The sequence below is a fragment of the Ochotona curzoniae genome, unplaced genomic scaffold, assembly GCF_017591425.1.
Source record: "Ochotona curzoniae isolate NIBS_2020 unplaced genomic scaffold, NIBS_Ocur_1.0 contig_43, whole genome shotgun sequence".
Classification (NCBI taxonomy): domain Eukaryota; kingdom Metazoa; phylum Chordata; class Mammalia; order Lagomorpha; family Ochotonidae; genus Ochotona; species Ochotona curzoniae.
In genome coordinates, this window is record NW_024466218.1 from 23,375,383 (window position 1) to 23,396,772 (window position 21,390).

The following is a 21,390-nucleotide window of genomic DNA, read 5'->3' on the forward strand; positions in this document are numbered from 1 at the left end:
ACTTATAGATTGCTTTAGATAGTGTAGATATTTTCATGATACTGATTCTTCCATTTTTTGAATGTGTGTGGCATTGATGATTTCTTTCTTGCATATCCCTGATGATGAGTTTTTTGTAGAGATCTCTCATTTCTTTGATAAAATGTATTTCTAAATATTTGCTTTTTGTAGATATTGTGAATGAGATTTCTTTCTTGACTTTTCTTTCACTGTGATCATTAACATGATAAAAGCTACTGCTTTTGTATGTTTACTTTGTAAGCTGCAACTGTACAGATTGGTTTCAATTCTAACAGCTTTTGGTGAAACTCTTAGAATTTCCCATGTCCAACTTCATGTCATATATGGATAATATGACTCTTCCAATTTTGATGCCTTTTGCTTGTTATCCACATTTTTTTCCTGCTGAACACTCTTATCTTAGACCGGATCTAAAGGGTCTTTCAGCTTCTCTTTATTCAGATTGATATTGCTTCTTGGTATGTCATCTGCAAGTTTTTATGGTTTGAGAATGTTCCTCATATACCTGATTTTTTAGAAGGAGTTTTATCATGATGTGATCTTAAATCTTATCAAATACTTTCTCTGCAACTATTGAGATGGCTATATGGTTTTTCTCCTTCGTTCTAATGACGTGACTTATGATGTTTATTAATTTGCAAATGTTGGACCCTCCTTGTGCTTACAGGATAAATCCTATTTGATCGTGATATATAACCATTTTATATGTTTTCAGATCCAATTTGCTAGTGATTTTGTTGAGAATCTTTTCATTTTAAAAAGTGATTAAAATATTTGTTTTGTGTTGCCCTTATAAATAAGTAATAATAATAATAACAATAAAGTAATAGAGTTGGATGAGGACAAAGAGGAAGGGAGGAAAATGGAAAAAGAATGAAATTAGGGAGGAAAATTGAAAAACCAAGCATGGATCTTGGTTTCTTAGGAGGCTTTCAATGCATTCCTTTGGTCCAGTTTATTGGAATGTTAATGCTAATAGTGCTTTACTCTAAGTTTTTATCACGTTGACTAAATAGTACTGTGAAGAATTAGTAAAAATTGATTAGAACTTTTTCATTAAATACACATCTTGTTATTCTATACATCCACATGGTAAATAGCCATGAGGGGAATCATGCTACAATGTACTATGCACAATAACCACCTCTGTGATTATTTGAGCTTCAATCTAAGCTATTACTTTTTCTTTTTCATAGAATGCTAGCTACCTTTTATTTGAGGGAGGTGGATGGCCAAAAAGATGGAGAGTGAGAGGAATCGACAATATGTAGCCTCACTTTCCAAACGCCTACAGGAATGAGCAAACAGAAATCCAGTCAAGGTCCTCATATAGGTGGTAGACATAGTTACTGGAGTCATCACTGCTCCTACCGGGATCTGCATTTACAGAAAGCTGGGGTTAGGCAACAAAAATGACTATTTAACCGAAGCACTCAAAAATGGGAAGTGCACATACTAATTGACATATTAACCACTAGAGCTAATACCAGCCACTGGACCACCATTTTTACTTGAAAGGATAATCAACAGGAAAACGATATCTATTCAGATGTGGATATATGTGAATATTTGTTTTATATCAGAAATAAATTAAAGGAGATATTTAGCTCAAGGAAAACAATATTTACTGCCAAAGAAGACATCCAAGCTTTTAAACTCAAATTAGAATTTTGGAGTACTTGCATCTACCACCAGGAGCTTGACCGCTTCCCTGTGGTATAGTGCCTTTCTGAAGGAATTGGTGGTGATGGAAATAAATGAGATTGTTGATACTCTGTAATGATAAGTGTCAGCATTAGGGAAATCTGTGCAGAAGAAAGTAAAATGACCATTGACTGAAGTGACAAAAATCAAGCATGAGCGAAAAATCAATTCAAAGAGCAAGATAAGCAAATACATTTTATGTAGCATAGCACAAAATGTCTATTGATATAGTGTCAGTATACATATTACAAATAACTCAAGAAACTGTTGAATCTGGTGTGATGCTAAAGGATAATACCTATAATTATATGAAAAGTCTATCAAGCTATATCCAATTAGGTATCGGTTGGAAGTCAGCTTGCTTTCATGTCATTCAACCAGAAGAGCCAGGCAGAATAATCTGAATCCCAAAAGTAAAATAGTGGGATCCAGGTTTTGAAATCAAATGATAGATTAAAGAGATTTATAAATGTGTAAGGATATATTACTATTCTCACTAATATTCAGGGAAATGTAGTTCCTTCTATAAGAAATGTTTGATGAGGTATGACATTTTATTTGTTTTTTCAATATGATGCATCTATCTAGTTGTCATGTTGGTAAGTCCGAGCCTTTGGGTTCCTCAGTATGTTTTAAGAGTGTAAATAATTCCTGAAACTCATCAATTTTAGATCTGTTATTTACATCTTTATTCTTTCTCTTACTGATGATGTATTATTCCTTTCCAGATCAGTTGATAGGTTAAGCTGCAATAAACCAACAGTTGTCATTTAAGAAAAGTTCAGGTAAAGCAGTACACTGATCTGTGTTGGTTTTCCACATTAAATTGTAAACATGTTTGAAGATCAGTATCACTGTGATGTCTGTTCCCTATTTACATTTAGTCTTCTCATTGAGGGAGGTTGGTTGTACTCTCACCCAAATTCCATAGCCTAGGTCAAAGAGTCACACTAAAAGTTTCTTTCTTTATTTAAAGATTTATTTTATTTTTATTGGAAAGGCAGATATACAGAGAGGAGAGACAGAGAGGAAGATCTTGTCCAATGATTCACTCCCCAAGTGAGTGCAACGGCCGATGCTATGCTGATGCGAATCCAGGAGCCTCTTCCGGGTCTCCCACGCGGGTGCAGGGTCCCAAAGCCTTGGGCCACAGGCAGGGAGCTGGATGGAAAGCAGGGCTGCTGGGATAGAACCGGCTACCATATGGGATCCCGGGCGTGCAAGGCGAGGACCTTAACCACTTGCACCACCGCGCCGGGCCCCACTAAAAGTTTCTAACAGGAAAAAGCAAGCTGAGTTGTAGTCTAAGCAAATTGTGATGACGTACAATGAATTTAGTGAAACAGCTCTGTAATTGTGCACCTTCACTTCGAAGGGCATCACATTAGAGATGATGCTCCAAGTGCATTCACTATAAAAAGCTTGAGTAAATAGTCAAATTTGACAACTTGAATGTAAAACTATTACAAAAACGTATTTTCTGATAGTCACATGTGATTTTTGCCTTCCGGTTTTATTTTTAATTTTGTTTTCTAGTAGCACATCATAGGACATAATATTTCAGGGCATGCAGACATCATATAATCAGCAAATTAATTAGCTCATTCACCGTAAATAATAAATGTTTCTTTGTGAGGAGAACATTTAAAATTCTCTTCTCAGGCAAGGCATGGTAGCTTAACAGCTAAAATCCTTGCCTTGCATGTGCCACCATCCCATATGGGCCCAGGTTCTAACCCTGGAAGCCCCACTTCCCATCCAGCTCCCTGCTTGTGGACTGGAAAAGCAATCCAGGATGGCCCAAAGTCTTAGGACCGTGTTCCTGCGTGGGAGTACTAGAAGAAGCTCTTGGCCCTGACTTTGAATCTAAAAGATTCTCTTCTCTAGTTGCTGGAGACTATAACACAGTGTTGTGAATTACAGTTATCCTAGTGAACTATAGGACACCAGAATTTATTCTTCAGATGTAACGGTGTTTTTGTGCCTGTAGACCAACCTGTACCTATTCCCTCTACTCTGTTTAATCCCCAGCCTGTGGCAGCTGTATTTTGACTCTGAATGTCCATGAGATCATCTTGTTTTAAAGATTTGTTTGTTTTTATTTGAATGGCAGAGCTACAGAAGGAGGAAGAGAGAGGTGTTCCATCTGCCCTATCTCCAAATAATCACAATGATAGGGGCTGGATCAGGCTGAAAACAGGAGCCGGAGCCTCCTCTGGGTCTCCCACGTGAATCCTGTGGCCCAAGCAGTTGAACCACCCTCCACTGCTTTCCTAGATGCATTAGCAAGAAGCTGGCTTGGAAGTGGAGCAGCTTGAACATTGTTCTGGCACCCATATCAGATGATGGTACTGCGGGTGGTGACATAATCCACTGTACCACAGTGCTGATTCTGAGAGCATCTTTTTAGGCTGCATTTATGAGTGAGATCACCTGGCATCCATCCTTCAAGTTAACTACTTCACAGGGTTCTATGTCTTGTTATGACTAAATAATTCACAATATTACAGGGCAGGGTGTGAGGAAGACACATGTAGGTTAGCAAGTATTTATGTTGATCCTATATGTTGGCTATTCTGCAGATGTTTCATTAGCATAGTAATTTCATTTTCCATGGATGTGTATCCAATCATGGGATTGTTGGAGGATAGGGTAGCTTTATTAATTTTTAAAGCATATTCATCAATTTTGTGTCAACAATTTTGATAACATGTGTGAGAAGCAATTATTTCTTTAGAAATGCAAATTAATAAAACTGACATGGAAAGAAAGTGTTGAATAGCTTCATATGTATCTAAGAAATTAAAATTATTTTGAAAATATTTTCTGAGGTCCTAGATGATTTTATTGGTAAATTTACTAAGCATTCAAGGAAGAAATAAGAGAATGTTTCAGAATGTAGAGAAACATCAAATGCTTTCCAACTCATTTTAAGAGACCAATTCAGCATTAACATTAAAGTCTAATGTATGCAAGGGGAAAAATTGTACAATTGTAATTACAATTAGAGCATGCAACAAAATCCCCAAGTTTATAGAAAACTAAATGCTGAAAAAAAAAAGGGTGAGTCATTAGATATTTCTGTTTTATTTTCCGTGTCTGCTCTACTGTTGAGATTAATATTTTCACATGTTTTTGTGATGGAATTTTTTTTTTTTTTTGCTTTTAGTGTAGGTCTTTCTTAAATACTTTTCTTATTAGGTATTTTGGGGGGGTGCTTATAGACCTAGGTATTCATATCTTTCTACAGGATTTATCAAGTTTTAACAATTATTTCATTGAATAGGTTTTTCTGTACCTTTTCCCTCCTGGTATCCTTTTGGGAAACCGATGAAACCAACAGTTGTTCACTTAGTGGTATCCCATGAGTTTTGAAAGTTTTGTTATTCTTCTTTAATTCTGATTATCCCAGTGATCCTCTTCCCACTTCTCCTTATTCTTCCTCTTCTTCTCCTACCTATTATTGCCTTTTAAAATTATTATTGATACATTGAAATCTGACACTGTGAGCTCTCTCTTGGCTTCTCCAGCTCTTATGGAAGAAGTGTGACACATAGCAGCTGTCCTTTAGTTGGGCGATGATTGGTAGAAGCTCTTACACAGCTGTCACCTTGTTCCACCTTCTATGTACAAAGAATGTGTGGAATGTATGTACCATTTATAGTATAAAATTAAAATGATCAGGCCCAGTGCCGTGGCCTAATGACTAAAGTCCTCGCCTTGAATGTCCAAGGATCCCATATGGGAGCTGGTTCTAGTCCCAGCAGCTCCACTTCCCATCCAGCCCCTGCTTGTGGCCTGGGAAGGCAGTTTGGGACAGCCCAAAGCCTTGGGTCCTGCACCCATGTGGGAGACCTGCAGGAGGTTCCTGGCTCCTGGTTCCTGGCTTTGGATCAGCACAGCACTGGACGTTGCACTCACTTGGGGTGTGAATCATTGGACAGAAGATCTTCCTCTCTGTCTCTCCTCCTCTCTGTATATCTGACTTTGCAATAAAAATAAATAAATCTTTTAAAAAATTAAAATGATCACATCTATGTGTAACTTATGAAACAAATTTATAAACTGGAATTCATATACTTTTCCCCATAATTAGACCATTATCATTGATGTTCCAGATATATTCTACAGGTTTTACTATTGATATGCTTCATTTGGACCTAAATAGGCAGTGTCTATGGAGCAAAAACAAAAATGACCTGATAAATAGTAACTAATTCAGTTGCAAGATGGAATTCCAAGTTCACAGCTCTTAGGGGTTTTTCATCTGAACTGTGGTGGAGATCAGAGGGGAAACTAATTTCCCCTCCAATGTCTTCCTTCACTTTTGATAATTAACTTTTATCTTTTTTGCACTTTGCATAATTTTACATACTTTGTAACACTAGAATGTAAAATAATGCTGACCTGTAAAAACATTCTTTGTTCTTTTAAATATATTCAGAAAATTCAAGAGAATCCAAATATGGAAATACTCCCCCCAATTCTATCATGACAATTGGATTTGCATTCTCATATTTTGTTAATGTGTCTCTAGGACCTGGATTTGAAAGAAGTAAGACAAATTTAAGCTTACCAATGTCTCCATAGATATTTTGAATCACTGTAACAGATGAAAAGCAAAATTAGGCCAAAATAACAACACAGACAAATCCTGGATGTTTCAAAACTTTTTTTTCTTATTTTCAAGTATGTTTATCACTGCATAACCAAATATATAAAATTTAGTGACTCAGGACAATGATAATTTATATGTATTTCTTCAGTTTATCTGAGCAATTTCTGGCTTCCATTTTCTGGTTCATTTATGTTTATTTGAATGAGGTGGACATTTTACAATAGTGTCTTTCACAGGTTGGAGCTGCCTGCTGGTGGGAGCCCCAGTCACTTTGTGCCTTTTCCTAATCTAGTTGGCTAGATGACCATATTATCTGAGAGAGGCCATTTGAAAGAACCTGGAAGGCTTTAATATCCTTCACTCTGGAACTCAAACTGCATCACTCCCACCACACTCAATGTAATATCTGGATGTGATCAGGCTGGAAGCATGAGAAAATAGGTCTGGATTGCAGAAACTTAAATTATTTTAGCCATATTGCACCTACCACATTTTAGAGAACATATGTAACTCTTTCTAGCACAGAAAATTGTTAGTTTTTTTTTAAACTAAGGCTTATTAGAGTCTATAGAGAGAAATGTCTTTGAGGAATTGAAGCTGAATTTCTTTATCAAAAGCTGGCATTTTCATATAGAAGATCAGAGTCACAAACTTCAGTGCTGTGAAGGCACTAAAGCAATCAACGTAACCGAAATGGACCAGGTTGGGATCATGGTAACCTGGGAGGTAGTGTTTGATCTGAAAAAGAATAGCAGATGATCCTTTTGTGGCAAGAAGAGCCAAGCAATGGCATGACCGCTCATGTTTCAAATAAAGATAAAAGACCTGCAGGTTAACCATAGGATTTCTACAGATGGACTTCACAGTTGTAAGACAAGATAGTTGATGCGGGGGTAGACCCAGAGTGCTGGTCCTGGTACCAATCACTAGTACAGACACAGCATACATTCAGTTCTGAGCTTCTTACAAGGCTGTATCGTGATGCAGCAAGGCGAACCTCCAGTTTCAATATCAGCATTTAGTCTCAACAATATTGGCCCTTCTACTCCTGATCCAGATTTAATGTACCTGGGGAGGCAGTTGAGGAAGGCCCAAGTACACGAGCTCATTCCGCACACATGTAGATCCAGGTGCAGTCGTGTCTCCTGGCATCAGGAGCCATCTGGAGTGGTATTTTATAGAACTAATCGCTCTGGCTGTATTCAAATTAAAGGCTACTTGGAATGCTGGGATTTTGGTTTAACTAGTATGTTGCCACAGATGATGCTGAAATCTCGTATGAGCAACAGTTCAGGTTATAGCTGCTCCACTTCTGATGAAACTCCCTGACAACGTGCCTGGAAAAGCAGTGGAACGATGGCCCAGAGGACTTGGGCAACTACACCAAGTGTAATATGAAAATAATCTGGATTGAATCTTCTTGAAATTCCATGGACTTTAATGAGGACTTATGCGGAATAAGAAAGAGGGATGATAAATTTGACCAACAAGTAAGGATATGGCATGGGTAGTGCATCTGCTCCAGGTTTACCTTAACAGTAGCTTTAACCCTGGACAGTATGAGTAGGATTTATATAGGATGGGGGAAAAGAAGTTATTTGTTTTCAAGGATATTTCCGAATGTTTATCTGTGGGATTTTGTTTTTGTTGTGTTTTCGTAGACTAAGCTTCCTGCTAGTGTGTGAGAGAAGACAGCCGGAGATGGCCGGAGCAGTTGGGCCCCTACCAACCACCTGGATGGAATTCCAGGTTTCTAGCTTTGGCTAGGCACAACCTGAGTCATGGAAGCCATTCAGGGAATGAACCTGCAGACAGAAGCACTTTCACTTTCTTTCTCTGTAACTCTGCCATTCAAATAAGTGAATAAATCTGATCATACCATGATTTTTTTTAAGATTTATTTGTTTTTATTGCAAAGTCAGATATATACCAAGAGGAGGAGAGACAGAGAGGAAGATCTTCCATCTGATGATTCACTCCCCAAGTGAGCACAACGTCCAGTGCTGTGCTGATCCAAAGCCAGGAACCAGGAGCCAGGAACCTCCTGCAGGTCTCCCACATGGGTGCAGGTCCCAAGGCTTTGGGCCGTCCTAAACTGCCTTCCCAAGCCACAAGCAGAGGCTGGATGGGAAGTGGAGCTGCTGGGATTAGAACTGGCTCCCATATGGGATTCTGGCATGTTCAAGGCGAGGACTTTAGCCATTAGGCCACCATGCCAGGCCCCATGATTTTGTTTTATCGTACTTCCTGATATAGTCTTAGTGACTATCAAATGTTGTATCTTAAATTATGTAGATATTATTTGAATTGCTTCTTAATAAAGATAATAAGCAGATATGTTCTCAGTGCTGACATTTGTTTAATCTTTGGAAACTGTGTGTTATTTAGCATAAGTCTAATATGACTGTTTATGTTACTTATCACACCACAGAAGCATCAAGCAAAGTAGCAGAAACTGAATAGGTGCTAACAGCACGCAAACTGTAATTAGCAAGAGGCTTTGGGTGATGATGTTTAGATAAAGTAGTGATCTGAGAGCACTTCAAAAATGCATGAAATATGAAATGAAAGCTATTTTGGTACAAAAGTTTGCAAGGTCTCAAAAAGTTAATAAAAATAAAAGAAACTGTCCAAAGTTCAAATTTTTGCATCAGATACAACTTTGTTAATTCTATCTATACATGGATTTTTTGAAATCCCTTTTACTACGACCTTGTTTTGCAATCATATCATGTAGGTAAAGCTATATAGTTATTAAGAGTAAATTGCATCTTCAAGCTGATTCTTATACCATGTTGTTAGCAGCAGCTAAGAATGTTATAATACCATATTCAAAGACACTGAGCTTGTAAGAAAGCTTTTTGGAGCTTATAAATTTCATTGTTTTTTTTTTCTTCCTTTTTTTTTTCTTTAGTGTCCAACAACTTCTTGTTAAGACACAATGTTTATCTTTGCAGTTGTTTCATGAAAGAGACAATGCTGTGCTTTCTTTCTGCAGATCCAGGGCTGCACAGGCAGTTGTATTTCCTGCAGAGACCATCCAATGTCGTAGCCATTGAAGGGAAAGAGGCTGTCCTGGAGTGCTGTGTTTCTGGCTATCCTCCACCAAGTTTTACCTGGTTACGAGGCGAGGAAGTCATTCAACTCAGGTAACACCTGATCCAGACTTTGAAACTCTATGTAGTACTGTCTGTTTCCCTTTCTCAAGTTTGACTTGGATACCTAGAGATACTAGCGTTTTTCTCAACCACTGAATATTTCTTCCACATTCCTTGGTATGATACAGTGTGTGAAAGAGGCTTATCACTGGGATAAAGGGGGTGACATGAAAATAAAAAGAATAATTCTGAAAGAACTGAGGAAGTTGAGTCATTAGGAAAGACAATTTGGAGGATCTCAACCTAAGGAAAAGAAGTAGAGAGGCTAGCTCTCGAAAGTGCTCAACACACACACACACACACACACACACACACACACAAACATACACTTAGACACACATAGATTTACACACATACACTCAGTCACACACTCATACTCACATACAAGACAATTATGTAAGCTGGTAGATACTCAAAATAGCTTCATTGTGGTAATCATTTCAGCCTGCCTAATGTCTACATATTTCACACTATATAAAACTCACATTGTACAACCATGTATGTTTAATTTCATTGTATTTGTCAATTACACTCCACTAAAGCTGGAGGAAATAAAAATAAACTGCAATTTTCTGAGTTCAAGTGCATATGATGTTATTCAACTACTGGAGCTATTTTTAGCTCAAATTATATCTCTGGCTATCTCAGCACTAGGAAATATAGAAAGGAAGACAGGAGAACCTGCTGGTTTTGAATTTTGGGACATTGGCAGTGCAGTGCAGTCTGAAAGTAAAGTCTTATTAGAGTGCAATACTTAGTCTGAAACATGATTATGTGAATCTCAGAAAACTAATTTCATTGATTTTGAGGACTGGAAGATTCTTTTTAACATATTCACCTTCTGTGATGAGATGCATACTTTATAAGATCATCTTTAAGTTTTATATACCTTAAACATTTACATAGATAATAACAGTACTATATGATACAATATTTCTGAGGTCAATAAAACATAAATATTGCAGTTATGGCTATATATAGCCAGACACACTGGGTGCAGTGTGAAATATATTTTACAAAAATCATAAAATGGGTGCCTGGACTCAGGACATTGCTTTCTTCTCTGGGTAATCGCAACCTCAAATCCAGTCTCAAATCGGAAACGAGAGGATTGGATTACACTGTCTGTAACCTGTTGTTCGTCACTAAATTAATTGGCTAAAACTAATTCCAAGTTTAATCTGCTTCATTTCTCTGATCACTAGACACAGTATTGCCGTAACAGTAACTCGTGTCAATGTGAGAGGTGCCATTAATATGTACAATATAGGTTTTCCCCAATTCTATAATTTATACTTTTATGAATTTCATTTAAGCCCCCGAATTCTTCTGATCTACACATATATTAATTTGCTCTCTGTAACTATGGCTTGTGTTTTACAGGTCTAAAAAGTATTCTTTATTGGGTGGAAGTAACTTGCTTATCTCCAATGTGACAGATGATGACAGTGGGACTTACACGTGCGTTGTCACGTATAAAAACGAGAACATTAGCGCCTCTGCAGAGCTCACAGTCCTGGGTAAGTGAATGTCTGCAAATGAGTTCACACTGTCTTTCAATGACAACAGGACTCCTTAAATGCTGACTGACAAATCGTTTCCCATGGATCTTCTTTTGGAATTTCAAAGCTCAGTCCGCAACCTCGTCTTTCTCTGCTTCAATTATTGCATAGGAGTTGAAGGCAGTGTTTGAATACTTGTGTATGACTTACATCCGCGCTCATTACGCTTTAGTCTCATAATGCTAGTGATGCAGTCGGAAAATACTAGATGTTACCTATCAACAGAAGTGTGAACATCGAATCAGAGTTCAGTTTAGCATGCTTGAGGAAAACTAATGAAGAAAAACTGAGAGAAATTGTTCAATAGACGCACTTGAATAGAAACGGAGATTTTATTTGAGATGACAGGGTCTGTGACATTAAATTCAGTGTGTTCGTAAGACTGTTTCATTAATATGGAAATACCGTGGGCATTGTGTTGAAAGTGAACCATCAAAATCAAGTTCATCTAAGGAAAATTTGAATAGTGACAATATAATTTCTAGAATTAAGGAGTACAGATGACATATTTTATTCAGAAGAGCAGGGTGACCCAGGTATTCTTTCAAATGCCTAATTCTTACATCTAGTAGGCAGTCAAACAAATGCATATTTTAATATTTACTTCCAATTTCGCTCAGGGAGTTTAATTTAAGTCATATTGTTTAGAAGATGGATCCCAAGATTTATGTTACAATAACTTTTTTCCTGTAACAGTAACAAAAAAAATGAATGCTAATCTTTTGATTATTTTCCTTGTAGAAAATTTTTTTTTGTACCAAGAAAATGGTACAAATTTATTTAGAAGTTATTTAGGGAAATAAAAATATACCACTCATGGATGTATCTTGTAATGAATGTCTTAATGTCATTCCCTCCTTTTGGCTGTCTGGTTTGAAAATGTGTTCAGGTAACCGTTTAATCCGTTGACAGATGTAAGCCATTGGTAGACAATGGAGTTGCTTGTCCTTTGGTCAAACTATAACCTTTACAGTAAGTAGGGGCAGAAGAATTTAATCCTTTGGATTTTGAAACAGTCTTGTTCTAAATATCAGTTGCCTTTCAAGTGCTAGCAGCTTAACTTAATCATGTTTTGTATTTTGATACCAGTTGTGAGACAAGAAAAACAATGAGATATGAGTAAAAAAAATCAGCTTTTATTTGGAAGTGTCATTTAGCATGCAGTGTGTCTGCAAGAGAAGAGGCAGGCCCTCCCGCGGGTGTGCTCCTTGTGTCACTACCTGGTGGCTGATGGCTCTGGGTAGGGAAGGGGAGGTGAAAGCTTTGCACTTGGTTAAGTATTTGTGTCATTTGTGCTGATCCAGACTCTACCTTAACTGTCCAGAAACTGCAGAGTACTAGGGAGGAGTAATGGGACTGGCAGCCTTCCCCTAGAGGAACAAGATACAGTTCCACAAGACAGTCAGACTTGGGCTTGTGCAATTTTAATTATGCATTTTATCAAATTCGCATTTTGCCTTTCAACTTGTACTCTTTTCTTTTGTTTTGACTAGCTTGGAATGTGCACTTTTTTTAACCTCACAGGTTTTTCATGTAGAATATCATTTTATATAGAACAAAATGTGGAGAAGTGCTGTTAGCCTCCAGAGTAGTTTCAAAGAGTTAATCTACATTAAATGTAATTTAAATCCTAGTATGTACCTTGTCTTCTTATAAAATTAATGTTTCAAGTTTTATAATTATTAAGTCATTTGTAATAAAAATAGGAGACAAGATTAAAAGAAATGTTGGACATAAATAAAAAATATATTTCCTAATCATTGGTTTTAACGATTCTGCGTGTTAGAAGAGCCCTTGGTCAGTAGCAATAGGCACCTCCAGAAAATTTTAGGCTGTAGTTTAAATATCCAGTGTCTTGACTATTTAAGCCTGCTGTTTAGGAAACCCTAACATGCTTGTTTTTCAGTTCATATTTCACAGTATTCAGCTTTCTGGATCAATCAGTATACTGTGACTTTTAATTAGAGCATATGCATCTCTTCTGTCTTTTCATTGCGATTCTTATTCAAGTTCACATGTGCATGCTCACACATGACCATTCTCAGCAGTCATGCCGGAGATTTCTACCAAGGGCTCCCCATGCTGTCTTGAACACCTGCAAGCAGAGCCGTCTACTAACTGCCACAGTTTGATTAGTAACATTAAGACACCTCCCTCCCCAACTCATGCACAATAAATGATCATAATCATTGGAAAGTGACATAAGTACATTTATATTGGTTACTCTTCACAAGGAAATATTACAAAATGGATCTCACTGCAGTTATCTGAGAATGTTTCCAGTATGAGCAGGGTTCTATGCGTAGGATGTGAATATAAAATGCAAAGCAGAATTTTAAAAAAGGAAAAATAATCTATTAGCTGTTTCTTATTTTACTTCCTTCAGAGCAGATTACCGTTGTAAGAGTAGCATGAGTTAGTGCAAGGTAACATTTAAAGGGTTCTGTTAAATGTGCATATTGGTTAGAGCAATGCAACATTTAGTTTCACACTGTTAATATGAAAATGATGTAACATTAAAACTGACACTTATTACTGATTTTGAAAATATACGTTGACTTGGAGGAAGGATGTCTATTTATTCCACAAATATGCTTACTGGCCTACGGTGTGCTGATCTCTGTTTCTGCCCTTTTGTCCCTTTCCATTGGAGAATACAATTGCAAGAGGGTTTCGCATTTATCCTTGAGATGGTCGTGAATCTAGTTTTTTCTCTCTCTGACAGAGAAGGGAATAAGGAGAAACCCCAGGAGGAAGGCAGAGGCTGTGGACTAATACAGAGCATTAAAAAGGCAATCTAAGGGTATGATTTTAATTAGCCCTAACAGTCTAAGCAAGGTGAATTGACCATCTGTGGCTTGGAAGGAGGAGAAACTGCTGACTGTGGTGGAAAGCTGCCCAAAAAAGCGTTTCATGCCAAACTTTGCTGAAATACCAGAGCTTTACATTATTCCAGAAGGAGTTCAACTCAGTGAGAAGACTCAATCTAAATTAGACAGGAGTGTTTTACACAAAGTCAGCGAGAATTAGTATCAATATTTGCTAATTTTGAAAGACCAGGGAGCGAAGCATGCCATTGTTTCCTTATATGCTTTCTAAGAATTTTTTTCTGATTTATTTTTGACATATTTGGTTGGAAAAACAATAAACATATCAGTAATTCGATATGGCAAAAATGTGTACTCATTGTAAGTCTGATATATTTGAGGAAGAAATTACTAGAATATTATCTTTGATTCTCATACCCTGGCATTGTGGCAGTAAAGCCAGGATGCCCATCACCACTTGGTGCAGTGTACCTGTGGGCAAATAACACTAACTTAGAGTCATCCAGGTTCACTCTGGCATGTGTCACTATTTGGTATCTTTTTTCCTGTTTTAATCATCGATTCATTGAATATCTAGGCCATATTGTCTTTGTCATTCATCAGGTAACGGCCTTTGGGATTATTGTCACCTTTGGTACACATTAGTGTACAAGTTTTTATATGAATATGTACCATCAGTTCTCTTGAGGATATAATTAGAAGTGAAATTTCTCAGTTATATATCTTGGTGTTTCAAAACTAAAGGTGCCATCATGATGTTTTCCAAAATGGATATGATATTGTCTCTTCATCAGCAGTGTGTGAGTGTTTCTTTCCAGTTACAGTGGTACAGCATTCATTCACTGGATCGTTGAATGTCATGGGCTGAGGTTTGGCCAACTCTTGAACTTTGTGTGTGTTGTGTTTAAATAACAGTCCTAGGTATAGAATATAGATAAAATAATGGTAATGCTTTATAACAATGCTTTTCATTCAGATGGTTATTTTTTTTAAAGGAGGACTATTATGTGTACTGAAGTATGTATTCTACAAGTTTAGTATGATTTTTGAAATTTTATGATAAAGCAAGATTGTGGGATATGAGGATGTATTCGCTCAAAATAAAGCCAGATAACACTTTTCTGCATCTTAAGATTTGCTATGTGTGTTCTTTTTTTTTTTTTAAGATTTATTTATTTTTATTGGAAAGTCAGATATAGAGAGAGGAACAGAGACAGAGAGGAAGTTCTTCCGTCCAGTGATTCACTCCCCAAGTGGTCACAATGGCCAGAACTGAGCCAAAGCCAGAAGCCAGGAGCCAGGAACTCCCTCTAGGTCTCCCACACAGGTACAAGGTCCCAAAGCCTTGGGCCATCTTCAACTGCTTTCCCACACCACAAGCAGGGAGCTGAATGAGAAGTGGGGCTGCTGGGATTAGATCTCGTGCCTGTATGGGATCTTGGCATGTGCAAGGCAAGGACTTTAGCTGCTAGGCCTCCACACCAGGCCCCAAAACACTTTTTGTTTAAAAAAAAAAAAACAGCATAGTTAAAATTGGCAAAGTTAAACACACAGTGATTATACAGTCAACAGAGAAAGCTAGTAAAACCTAAAACATAGAAATTCTTGTTCACTGAAATTGTTTTCCTTATTAATTGTTGCTAGCATAAAGGAAAAAATAATAAAGAAAGGCAAAACAAAGCCATAAAACCCTTTATGAATATCCTGGTTTGAAAACTGCTGAGTTAAAGAAAGTTAAGCAGATTCATACTAGAGGCCTTAGAATTTCTAATAGGTTAAAGTTTGGAAAATGTCATTTGCAGTTAGAAAAGGACCAAAAGTAAAGACAGCTTTTCCCTGTTTTGGGGTTGAAAGAGGTGATACAGGTGAAGAATCTCCTATTGTCAGCAGCAAAGCTGCACCAATTTCATTTATATGTGATTGCAATGTGCTCTATGCATTTCTATGGAAATTGCCTACCCAATTAAAAGGGGATTTTTACCACAGTTAATGGGTAGAGCAGTCTTTTTGTTCTTGCTGTTCGGACCCATTACTCATGCTGTAAGAAGCAACATGGTGCCATTTTAATCGCAGCACAGTGCTTGCCTCCTGCCAAGACAAATAAATGTGGTATTTGTGAGTTTCCATCTACTACTCCTTTGGAAGACCAGCGAAGAAAATAATTAGTCCAAGTGATGGAATCATATATAATTTGATTTCCCCTGAATATTTTCTTGCGGACATTCATAATGTAGTTAGTGAATCTGACTGCCGAATACTCAGTAATAACATTTTATCACGAATTTGCAGTTCATAGAAACAAAAGAAATTTAAAATGGGAGGGGTGTGTGCGTGTCTCAAAGGAGTATAAGCCAGATAGAAACAAGATTGTGCAAAAAACATTGTGGGTTTCTTTCCCTTTAGCATGATAATTTAACTTGTAAATTGCTTTGAGAAATAAGACTAAACTGAGTAATTATGTAGATATATGTGGACGGATAGAGTGAGAGAAAGCATGTTTTACTTGTCTGATTTTTAAAGCAATAATCAAAAAAGAAATGAAATTTCTGACATCAACAAAAGATATCAGTGAGTGAAGTTTGTTTTTTCGCCCCATCAGTGTGTTCTCAATCCCTTTTATGAAAACAGAAGAACAAGTAATTCCCTTTGGTTAAATATCATATGAACAATTTTATGTTTCTTAAAGAAACAGGAGCATTTGTATGATTCTGATTCCTGTCTTTCATTCTAGCCTTCTTCTATTTTGTGCTTTTTTTGTACCTCTCCAACCTACAGCACATTGCACTGGAGGGTGGTTCCCACCGAAGGACCATGGATGGCTCACTCAGTACATTCCAAGCTTTGTCTGAACAGTGGGCCAATGACACCTGCCTGTAGTGGTCTAAAGATTAGACTCAAATGAGTAGTATATGAGCAGGGGGCAGAGTGAGTTCTGTGCTTGGGATACAGCAAATACTCTGAAATATTGTTATTAACACCATGGATGTATGTGTTATCCTACTGGATTACTACAACTCAGAAGAGCTGGTCACTTTCAGCCACTTAATCCTTGTGTTAAATTGGATGCTTGGCTGTCCTTGGGACCTCCTGACGTACTAGAATAGCTGAAGGGGGAAAATCACTGTCACACGGAAGCAAACTTGAAGTGGCTCTGAGGATGATCATAGATGATGATGAAGCCACGTGAAGCCAGGCAACAGAACGTTTCTTAGACACAGGATCCGTGAATCAGTTTTGAAATTAGGTATCAGAGTAATATTAGTGAGAGCTGATAACTGAGATTCGGTGGTTGGGATGGGCTGTGTAGCCTCGTAGTTTTGACCTGAAGAAGGATCCAGTGTGCATAGGGCTTCAGAAATGTGGAGAAATTGAATTAAAAGCTAAGTTTATATGGATGTGAATGATGTATATTCTCTACCAAATTTTTAAGAACATATCACATAAAGCATTATGTAAGTGTTAGGCATTGTTTAAGAAGATAACTTAAGCTAACAATATCACCATTTTCCTTTTAAAAGCTGGAGAAGCATGATGTCATTATTAACTAGGACTATGAAAAATGTCAGCATTCTAAGTTATTTAGAAAATCACCCAGGAAATAAGCATCTGAAATTAAGCCAACATTCCATAAAAAGAAATACTTATCATTCAAATGTATAATACATATGACTGTTTTCAAAGTAAGTAAATAGAATTTAATTTAATAAATATGGCCTTTCAGTGCTATAGTATATTATACCTAGCCATCAGCATTATCACTCCTTTTCTTTCACCTTATATTGAATCTGTAGCAATTCAATATCCAAAATCTGTTTGAAACCTTTCATTCCTCTCCATGCTAACTTCCTTCATCCTAATTGCAAGTGAAGCAGACCTGTATTCTCCTAACCAGTTGTCTGCTACGTTTGCCCTTATGCAACGTTCCCACCTAACATAGTCTTGTTAATTGTTAAACAGAGCATAGGCTAGACCTTTTCGCAAATTAAAATCCTCAAGAGGAGTAGGTATTTGATCTGATCATTAAGGTGTCTCTGCCTGACATTGGAATGACTAGTTCACTGCTCCACTATAGCTCCTTAGTCTAACACCTTGGAAGTGTGCGTCCTGGGAAGCAACCGTGAGATTTTAGTTGACTGAGTTCCTGCCAACGAGGTGGATTGCCTAGTCTGAGGTCCTGGCCCTTGGCCTTGCCTAGACTCAGTATCTACCATTATGCTCATTTAAGTAGTCAACCAACAGATAGCAGCATGGAATCTTTTTTTTTTCCTTTTCACATCCCCATCTCTTTCCAAACATATAAACAAACGAGTAAATGAAAGGCACTCGAGTGCCTTCTGTTTTTCTTACGCTAAGCCAAAAGCAGTGTATCATGTTCCAACCAATTTCTGTGACACTGGACTTCCTTTTCATTTCATTCATACTTCATTTATTCATTAGACTCTAACAATATTGAGTTCCACCTCTTCTTTGAATACCTTAACAAATTTAGAGTGCTAAGACACTTGTATGAACCTCTCCCCAAGTATGGAATTCACTTCCCTCTCAAAAACAAACCAGTCTGTAGAGTTAATGATATACTAACACCACCATCTGTCCTGATGTTTTCATAACTCTCATTTATTTGTCAAGCCTTGTGCTAAGTATAGGATGTCTTAATTTCTCACTGAATAATCTTAAGTAATTTATAAAGGAAATACATTGGTATTTTCATTTTTTTTCTTCATGTTAAGGATGAGGAATTGGAGTTTGTGTCATTTTCACCATCATCACCAACACTGTTGTATTCTCAGGAAACATACTGGGCTTGGTATTGTGTATTTTCCTTGTGCAGAGACCAGAGGAAGGCATAGGCTCCTTAAGTGTAGAAAACAGGCCAAGACAAACTAGATGATCTTGTCAAATATGTGAATGATCAAAGGATTCTTCTCTCAAGCAAAAGCTAGATGGTATTTTGACATTTTCTGTAATTTTAATATAATTTTGATATTTTATATCAATATGATATTTTGACATTTCTGTAATTTTGATATAATTTTGTGTATTTTGACATTTTCTATAATTTTGATATAATTTTGTGCCTTTTGACATTTTCTGTAATTTTAAAATAATTTTGTGTACTTTGTATACGATAGATTACTAAAAAAGAAAAATCAGTGGTTTCAACTCAGCCTAATGAAGTAGAGTCTTGGAGTCGGTGTCCAGGAAACCGTCTTAAGCCTTCCAGGTGCTTTAAATGCTGCCTGTGCAGAAAGAAGGCAACCTGGCCACGGCAAATGAAATGGGGTGTTAATAACGGTATGACGAGATGTTTACATTCAAAAACCAAACCATGGAAACAGAAGTAGGATTAGCAGGGATGCGCAAGATCATGGGCCTGTTATTACTATTTCAAAGTGTAATAGGAACGGGACCAGCTGTGCGGTTCTATTAAACCTCTGCTGTGATCATATTGAAAAGTCACTTTAAGTGACAACTGCTTGCTTCTGATATGGCTTCCTGCCAACACACCTCGGATGCCAGTGCAGATGTTCAAGAACTTGGGTTCTTACCTCCCAGGTGAGAGATGAAGATGGCTTCTCGGCCCCTGGCTGTGGCCTGGCTCCAAATCTCACTGCTGCAGCCATTTGAGTGAAAGAAGTAGTGGAAGATTGTCTTGCTCACTCTTCTGTTCCTCCTTTCCTCCCTCCCTGTTATAATTATTTCTATGTATCTATCTATCTATCTATCTATCTATCTATCTCTTTTATTTATTTATTCATTTATGCACAAATTATATATTTAAAATTTATATTTATAGCAAATATGTAAATTTTAATTTAATGTATATATTTATTTAACTATATAATTTTATGTGTTTATTTACATATATATTTTATATAAAACTTATGCATTTGTAATAAATATTTATTTATAATATATACATTCTACAAAGATTCGGGGAGAGTCTTGATCATGAGAAATACAGAGAATACATTAGGAAGCCAAATATATGCAGGCAGTCTATTCTCATCTTGAAAACATTTAAATTTTTAATATTTCTTTTGAGTACATACAATTAGTGTCACAGCGTGCAGGTGGAATAGCCTTAAGTAAAGAAAGGTAGGCCCACCAAGCATTGAGCTATGTCTATCATAAGAATATCCCTGCGAGAAAGATGGAAGTTTGACAGATGTTAAAGTTTGTGTAAGATTCTGACATCTGAAACAGATGGACCCTACTAGAATATTCTATATAACTGTGGAAATTTTTATCTGTGCAAAGTGTAAGGTCATATGTCAGGGGGGATGTAAAACAAAATATAAAGCATCTGTTGTCACTTTTTTCTAAAAGAAATATCAGTAGCTATGCCTCCCCTCCCATCTTTTAAATACACTGTGGAGTGGCAGTTCAAAAGTTCAGAGATTGCCACGAGAAAATGGAGATAAAATGACATGATCTTATTAAATCCTTGAATAAACTAATAATGTTTTTGTACCTGGTGGAGTAGAGTTCAAAGTTCTCTTCTGTGCATTCAGCTAAGCCCATAAAACAGAAGGCCTGAGAGGTTAACTGAAATTACCAAATGATTGCAATTGTGAGACCAGATGAGAGATTTTCAGTACAGGAAGATGATGGGTAAAAAGGGACACAGTGAAGTTCATGTCCATGAAGGATGTTAGTGAGTGGAACGTGGACTTGCTCAACAAATTCAGGAATACTCTACCTAGGAGAACTTCAGTGAAGCTTGGAGTGTAGTTGGTATTTAACTTTTGAATATTCTTTCCCAGAAGGATGCTCATAAGCTGCATATGAGCTTTTATATATTATCAGGAACAAATAAAAGTATGGTTTTTATTTTAAACAAAGATTGAAAACTATGTAAAAAAAGGAAGGCAAAGGTTCTTGCAGAATGTTCCTTTGTTTCTAAGCTATTATTCAGAGTAATTTCCAAAATTATACATCTTCATAAAAAAAGGTTCTAGAATTAATGACTGGTGCAGTACTATACTTTTAATTTTTTTGAAGTTAACTTTTATCAACTTGAAAGGGAAAGAGATGGAGAGGAATATAGAGAGGGACCAATCTTCCAATAACTTTTTCGTACTCCTGATGTCCACAGCAACCAGGGCTCAGCCTGGAGAAAAAGAATGAGCCTTCAGGTCCTTCTCTGTCTCTGGTGTGGCCAGCAGAGGCATCAGCACGTGAGCCATCCTCTGCTGTCTCTCCCGTTACAATAGTAGGGAACTTGATGGGAAGCAGGGCAGCTCCTCTGTCCAGCGCTCACAGACGATGCAGACCTCCTAAGCTGCAGCTCACTTTCCTGCGCTGCAAAGCTCGCCTTGATTGTTATCAACGTTCTCTACGCGCACACACGCACGCACGCACACGCACGCGCACGCACGCACGCATACACTTACATATACTTTGTATGCATACATATGAAGCGTCTTTAGATATTCACAGAAACTGCACGTTATGAAAAATAAAACAGTGAGTGTATTTCAAAAAGGCTTTGTGTC

At 37.2% G+C, this 21,390-nt stretch overlaps 1 protein-coding gene across 1 annotated transcript in view; it reads left to right on the forward strand.

The window, feature by feature from the left end:
- DCC (DCC netrin 1 receptor) overlaps positions 1-21,390 on the forward strand; it is an 891,673-nt gene that overhangs the window by 465,281 nt on the left and 405,002 nt on the right. The window contains exons 4-5 of the mRNA XM_040984736.1: positions 9,342-9,492; positions 10,885-11,021. Coding sequence (XP_040840670.1) covers positions 9,342-9,492; positions 10,885-11,021 — 288 coding nt within the window. The remainder of the gene's footprint in view (positions 1-9,341; positions 9,493-10,884; positions 11,022-21,390) is intronic.